We start from the raw sequence: 7972 nt of genomic DNA on the forward strand, positions 1-7972 counted from the left end.
CCGTAGTAATTTCTTTTGGTACATGCACTGGTACACACCGTGTGCAAGTAATACAACTGCCCCCTTGCAATATTGCCTTGCCCCCTTCCTCTCCAGACATTTTCCCCGGGTGTCGCACGACGAAGCGCCTTCACTGTGTATCAGTACTGCTGTTGTATTTGATTCAAGGGGTCCGAGGTTCGATCCCCGGTGGAGGAAAGTTGCACAGTGGTATGGATTCCTTAAACTATAGGTTCAGTTCCAATTAACCCTTCGTGGGTCACACGAGAATAATTAGCTTGTTGATCGCTCACGGTGCCAGAGACCGGGCTCTTAATATACAGTGATGGACAAAAGTAATCATACAGTGGAACTGAAAGAACGAAAGGACGAATTGCAGCAGCTAGGAAAACAATAAGGAAGTCAAAACTGTTAATGCTGTACCATGTATGCACCAAACAGTATATTGACAACAAAAATAAATATCAGATGCTGCTTGTAGAAAAATAAAATACAATACATTCTCTGTTATGGAGAACAGCTGTCAGTCTCTTTTGCATGGAATGAACAAGAGGCGTGGTTATTTCAGATGTAATATTGTGCCACTCATGCAAAATGACCTCTTTCAGTCTATTCTTGCTTGTTATGTCATGTTTTCGGAGTCTGGTTTCCAAATGGCTCCAAAGACGTTCAATGGGGTTAAGGTCGGGGGACTGAGGTGGAGTTTTGAGTGTGTGGGGAGTATTATATAACAACCAAAGGTTGACAATCTCAGCTGTATGTTTAGGGTCGTTGTCCTGCTGGAAGTAAAAATCATTCCCAAGACCCAAATGATTGATACTCTGCTGCAAATTATTCTTCAGAATATCCAAATAGATATTGGATATGGTGGCGCGGTGGCTCAGTCGTCAGTCCGTGCTTGGCCACGGGAGAGGCAGGTCGAAGCTAAGCAGTCGTGCGGGCTTAGATAACGCGTGACGCGGAAAACCGAGTGCGAGTGTTGGGCCAAGTGGAAAATAGGACTCTGATAGGTAATAGTATTTGACAATAGTTAATAAGAACAAAAAGGATAGAAATGGAACGTGAAAATACTATTTTGATAAATTTCGCATATGGAGCAGCAAAACCCAGTGCAATGGACGTGCATGAGTTCATTTACAGTAAGTTTAAACTCAATATTGATGAAATTTTAGCAATACAAATACCGACAACTGCGCGAGGTGTTTATTTGAAATTAGTGCGACAACGTACTATGTTAAAATTGCTAGAACAGTACCCAGGTGAATTAGAATTTAAGTATGATAATGGGAACGTAGTGAAAGTAAAAATTAGCGACGCAAGTCGAACAGTGAAATACGTACGTGTATTTAATTTACCTATGGAAGTTGAATTAAGACAAGTGCACGGGAAATTCAGTGAATATGGAACAGTGGATGAAGTGACAGAAGAAATGTGGAGTGAAAAGTTTCGTTACCCCGTGCCCAGTGGCGTACGTACGGTAAAAATGTCATTAAAGAAGCCAATACCATCATTTGTAACTATTGGCAAATATAAGGCACACGTGATATATACGGGACAAACTCCAACGTGTGAGTTCTGTGGTTCGGATGAACATTTAAGATACAGTTGTAACCAGCGGCAAATGACTACCCTACGGGTCCCACCGAAAGTCAAGGCAACCTATAGTAAGGCAGCTTTGCTCAGTGAGACCGACATAGTAAGCTCACAGGGTTTAGCTAGTGCATCAAATCAGAAGAAAAATGAGGTTACCTCACAAATGAAGCCAACCAGTAATAATGAGATGGGAAAACAAATAGGAAGAACACAAGAGGAGGGAGCAAATAAAAAAACGTCAGAACCTCAAGATAAAAAACACTCGAAGGAAGAAAAAGAATCAAGAGAATCAATGAAGAGTGAGAAGAAAAAGGAAGAATTCATGGACACATCCCTCCCCCCCACTACCTTATCACCAGAGGAAACTGCATCCGCCACTAAATCACTGAGTGACAAACAAGAATCAGAAGAAGACAGTGATCTCATTTCCACTTGTGGGAGTGAGAATAGTAATCAAATGAAGGTAAGTGAAACTAAGCTTAAACGAAAAACAAAAACAAAAAACTCTATAGCAAAACGGCGTTCTACCAGACGATTAGGAAATAACTTTTCAAATAGTGCTCCAATTATTGGATTAAATTCTCCAGTAGTGAAGATGGGGACTGGTAATCGAAGTAAAGAAAGCGAAAAGGCAGCTCAAGAACATAGTATTTAGGGTAATTTATTCATATGGAAAATATGTATTATACAAAAGTGTGGATTATTTTAATACTATTAATAGTATTATATAGGAATATGGAAACATCAGTAATACGAGTTGCAAATATAAATATAAATAATATACAAAATGAAACAAAGTTAAAATCACTACGTAGTTTCTTGCATCAAAAAAGTATAGATGTTGCGATGTTGCAAGAAGTAGGCCGAAATTCGCTAGAATGTAATCAAAATTACATAGAATATAATAATTATAATTCAAGTGGTACAGGAACTGCAATTTTAGTTCGTAAAGGACTATCATTTATCCAAGTACAAAAAGAATCCAGTGGAAGACTAATCATGGGGAAATTGGGAACCTTGACATTAATTAACGTTTATGCCCCGTCGGGATCAAGATACCGGAACGAAAGAAGTAATTTTTATACATATACAGTACCACAATACATTGCAGGTAGTGCAGGTTCAATGTATTTAGCAGGAGATTTTAATTGCGTATTATGTAATGTGGACCAAACACCGGGTTATAATTTTTCAAATGCTTTGCAAAAATTGGTGCACAACTTGCAGTTAAAGGACGTGTGGCAAGAAAAAAGAGGCAATGAACTCGGATACACATACGTCACTGCAACTAGTGCCTCGAGAATAGATAGGGGATATGTTTCAAGTGAACTAAAATCAAACATTACCTCTGTTCATATGGAACCGGTGATTTTTAGTGATCACCATGCTGTAATTACAACAATGAAATCACCGGTAAGGTTAACTAGAATAGGGAGGGGAACTTGGAAAATGAATACATCACATTTAATTGAAGAAGATTTTAGATTTGGCTTTGACAAACAGTGGGAAAAATGGACTAAGAGATCGTTATATGAACAAAATATTAATAGATGGTGGACAGAAATTTTTAAGCCAAATTTCCAAAGATATTGTAAACAATACTCCTGGGAAAAACAACACGAATGGTATAATAAATTTAATTTCCATTATGCAGTATTACACGACCTATATAAGAAAAAGAACAATGACCGTGACACGCAAACGAAAATTAAAAAAGTAAAAGCACAACTACTGCGCCTACAGGCAACAAAAGTAGAAGGAATACGTATACACAGTGCGCTCCCCAATATAGATATTGAAGAAGAAATAAATTTAGTTCACGTAACAAATATATATCAGCGACAAAAACAGAGTCTGATAACAGAAATGCAGGATAATCATGGAGTAGGCCATAATGAGGGGAACCAAATACAACAAATAGTGTATAAATATTTGGAAAATAAATATTCAAACGCATATCAAAATAATGAGAAGGCTAGTCAATTTTTAGACAAATACATACCAATCCTGAAATCAGAAGAAATGGTTGGATTAAACCAACCATACACAAATGAAGAAGTGTATAAAGCAATAGTACAGGGGGTACGGGGAACAGCACCTGGGGAAGATGGAATAGCGACTAATGCATATAAAGTTTTATGGCCAACAATGGGTAATACTTTAACAAAATGGTTTAATACAGTATTAAACAAAAATAATTTAGTAAATTACGAGACAACAGGAATAATAATTTTAATACCAAAAAATAGTCAACCCAAGGAGATGAAAGATTACAGACCAATAACTTTATTTAACACAGACTATAAAATACTGACTAGATGTGTAGCAAATCGATTAAAGTTGATTTTGACAAAACTGGCTACACCATATCAATATGGAGTAGTTGGAGAAAAAAAATATACCATTTATTGACACTATTACGAGATGAAATAATAAAATCTCAAGACTCCCAACGAAATAAATACCTCGTAGCGATTGATTATTCACAGGCATTTGATAGAGTGGGACATAGTTTTTTGTTAAAAACAATACAAAAGATGGGTATTCATGGACAAATGTATGAAAATATTAAAACATTAGTGACAAATATAAGCTTAAAGGCAAAAATCAATGGGTTTTTAACTAATAAATGCATAGTCAAAAGAGGACTTCCGCAAGGAAGTCCATTAAGCTTACCCCTTTTTGTAATGGCCTTGGCACCTTTCCTTCAACACTGTCGCACGACCGTAAATAATAACATTACAGGAACAGAATTTACGATTGGAGCTTATATCGACGATGTCACAGTCATATGTCAAAATCAGGCAGGGATTAAGAACTTAATGGAATGTATACGACAATATGAAATAGAATCTGGTGCCTTAGTGAATAAGACTAAAACGTGTTACTTAACATTAGGAAAACAACACGAACAGCCACCTGACGTGACGTTTAAAAAAGTGGATCAAGTTAAAATCCTAGGAGTGTTTTTTACAAATGACACTACAAAAAGCATAAAACTTAGTTATGATAATATATATCAGAATATTAATTATACCATACACAAATTTATACAACGACCCTTCACTTTATGTACGCGAGTCAAAATAGCAAATGTATATATCTTATCAAAACTGTGGTATGGAGCCCAAATTTGGCCATGTGATAATCGTAACTTAGCACGAATAAAGAAAAGTTTAAACCGGTTCCTTTGGGCAGGAAAAGTTTTCCGAGTGAATCAGCAGACACTTAGCTTACAAAAACAGCAAGGAGGAATGAGTTTGGTGGACATTGGTAAAAAAACAAAAGCTTTGTTTAATCATCGATATTTTTCAATGATTCAATCTAAAGAAAATGTCGAGGACATTCCACGATATACATACATAAGAGATATTCCATTAGAAGCACCAGTGAATGAGATCAAAATTCCGACTTCCCAAAAAGTATATCGAGAAGCTATAATGGAATATTTATATGGACTTATAAAGAAAATAGACTATAATCAGCTAACAGTGAAAGATTTGTACAATCAATACCTTACTCAAAATATGGATACGCCGTACATAGTGAAGAAACACCCACAATATAATTGGAACAGAATTTTTATCAATATCTCGGCAAAACACTTATCCAATAGACAATGCAGTCAATGGTACCAAGTTGTTCACGAACTAATTGATAATAAAGCAAAACGACATCGGTTGGGGTTTAGTTCAGACCCTAATTGTGAGCAGTGTTTATTAGAAGATACAATAGCACACAGGATGACGTACTGTGGAAAGGCAAAACAAGACTGGCCGGTACTCCAAAAAATGATAGCACATATAAGTCGATCATCAGTTCAGTGTATTACTCCGAAAGTAATAATTTTTTCCGGAATTTAATTTTTTCCCTGCTACAAAGCATCGAGCGATACAGTGGATTATAGGTACGTACATGATATATATTTTTTTCAATGGACAAACAGGAAACAATATGAGGGACTATTACCGAAGTGAATATGGCAAAATTTTACCTAGTAAAAAAAAAATGTTATATGCAAACTATATTCAACATACACTGTATGACTCAACAATAATGTAACATTTGTGAATGTAACCACAAATGAAATATGGTTAAACCTTGTTAAAAAGTAGTAGAATGTAATAGTTATATTGTAAATAAATAAAAAAAAAAAAGTCGGTAACGCGTCTGACTACCATGCTAAAGGTCCCGGGTTCGATCCCCGGCCGGTTCAAATCCGGGAACTTTTCTAACGATGGAAGCGGCCCCGGCGCCCACCCAGCGTCGAATAACATGGGTACCTGGGGGAAACCCTGGGGTGTAAAGGCGGTCAGGGGCGTGATGCTGATCACATCACCCCCACTCACGACCGGATCAAGAAAGTGTGGGGCGTTACCCCTACACCCCCTATACGCCTTCATGGCGTGGAACACTTTACCTTTTTTATCCAAATAGACAAATCTATCCATAGTTCCCTCAATAAAGACGAGTTCTCCAACACCTGAGGCTGACATACAGCCCCAGACCATAACGCCACCACCTCCATGTTTAACTGTAGCCAAGAGATTTCGAGGCTCAAGCTCAGTATATATTGTGTGTATATATATGTGTGTGTAGTTGTTTTCAATCTGAACCTGAGATTGAAACCCCCATAATCTCCGCCACTAGTTAAATGTGAAAGAACATTTTTCTACTTTCCAGCAAATCATGGGTTACCTTCGTAATGGGATTGGTAACTGGAGGTTGAGTGCTGTATTTATTCCCTCAAATGTAACAGTTATTTAACAAAATAGTCCTGGATATTATTTTTAAGGGATGGAACAACTTTTTGATTCTCGATTAGTGCAGTGGCGGCGATTAGGTTGGCACGGGGGTGCAGATGCCCCCCCCCCCCCACACACACTTTTTGCCGCTTTTGCCCCCGCATTATGCTAAACCGTATGTACGAAGAGAAAGTAAATTGTTCTTAAAAGTTTTGTAACCCAATCACCTCCACTGCATTTAACTGTTAATGAATAACACAAAGCTTATAAAGTTCGTTAAAGGCAATTTTGAACGTTTCAGCTTTCCGTAGATCATAAATTCGGAACTTTCTGAATTGAAACGGCCAAATCCAATTAACAATTAGTAAAGCCTTCCCTTAATTTAGAAATTAATAAATCATAATTTTAATATTCTCTTCACATGTAGCTCTTCTGTTTTCACATGGTGGAATCGAAATGGGATACTATGACAGTGCACAAATTATTTTCTAACCTCAGAAATGAGGTTAATATAAATCCAAACAACTAAATACTGCAATACGGTGCAAAAATCAGCACGGTTGGGGAATGTAGGCATACTAAGACTCCGAAGAGCATTAACTTGCCCAATCGTGCTGACTTTTGCACAAATTGCAGTATTTTATAGTGGAATTCGAGCCACTTAATGAAATGTACCCCCACCAGGGATCGAACACGGGTGCACTTGGTTACAAGGCAACAGTCTTATTGCCAGAGTACCTGGGTGTGGAGCTTAATTTTAATATTTCTAATTCATAGTTTGTTAACTCCTTGATTTCATAACGTCGTATTTCTCTCTCTCGGAATTTTTAGCGATAAGGATATACGTATACACTGCCTTTCACGGCCGAGGTGGCCGTTGGGCGGCGGCTAGCGCGTCGGAAAGTAAGAGCACATCTGCCGGCATTTAAACCCACAACTGTACGCTGACCTTGACATTGGACACGTCCGTGCTTCAGTATCCAGACAGCTGTTGTCCAGTTTGCACGTGTTTGTGAAGTGTTAAATTGTTAACAAGTGTTTTAGATTGTTTTGTTTTATTTTATGTATTGCCAGTTCTTTCTGCAGTCTAATAATGCCACGCTATCCGTACAATTTTAAACAACGAATTTTTATGTACGACTCTTATGTCATTACGAATTCTTGTAGGGAAGTCAGAAGGCATTTTGCAGCAGAATTCCCAGACGTTCCTGTTTCACACAGACAGAGTGATCTGTTACTTGTGAACAAATGTAGGAAAATAGGGTATGCTGTTGTTAAGATAAAAACGGCATGTGCTTACTGAGGATAAACTAGACGACGTTGGAACATGAATGAAACATACTCCTCAGAAATCTCTCCGATGGCTTGCACAAGAAACATACATATTTCTAACGTCATCGTGGCGAGCTGCCAAACTTTTATACCGGAAGCCATATATCTCAAGAATCGAAAGAAAATATGAAGAAATAAATTGAAGCAATTTCGAAAGAGGAAGTGATACGTGTTAGTGAAAATTTCCTATAAATATGTGGATGCAGGAGGATATCATTTCAGAAACACGTTCTAGATCCGCCTATGTGTATGGCGACAACCTGTATATTGATGTCTAACACAAACTACTAGCAAAAAATTAC

The 7972-nt window shown here is 37.5% G+C and overlaps 1 protein-coding gene across 1 annotated transcript; it reads left to right on the forward strand.

The window, feature by feature from the left end:
- Positions 1-1054: 1054 nt before the first annotated feature.
- Positions 1055-6830, forward strand: LOC145982277 (uncharacterized). Its single transcript, XM_083115848.1, has 3 exons — positions 1055-1171; positions 1310-1769; positions 6766-6830. Exons 1-3 carry the CDS (start codon positions 1055-1057, stop codon positions 6828-6830), a joined length of 642 nt encoding a protein of 213 aa, XP_082971974.1.
- Positions 6831-7972: the final 1142 nt, after the last annotated feature.

The sequence above is a fragment of the Lepisma saccharinum genome, unplaced genomic scaffold, assembly GCF_977018435.1.
Source record: "Lepisma saccharinum unplaced genomic scaffold, izLepSacc3.1 HAP1_SCAFFOLD_43, whole genome shotgun sequence".
NCBI lineage: Eukaryota > Metazoa > Arthropoda > Insecta > Zygentoma > Lepismatidae > Lepisma > Lepisma saccharinum.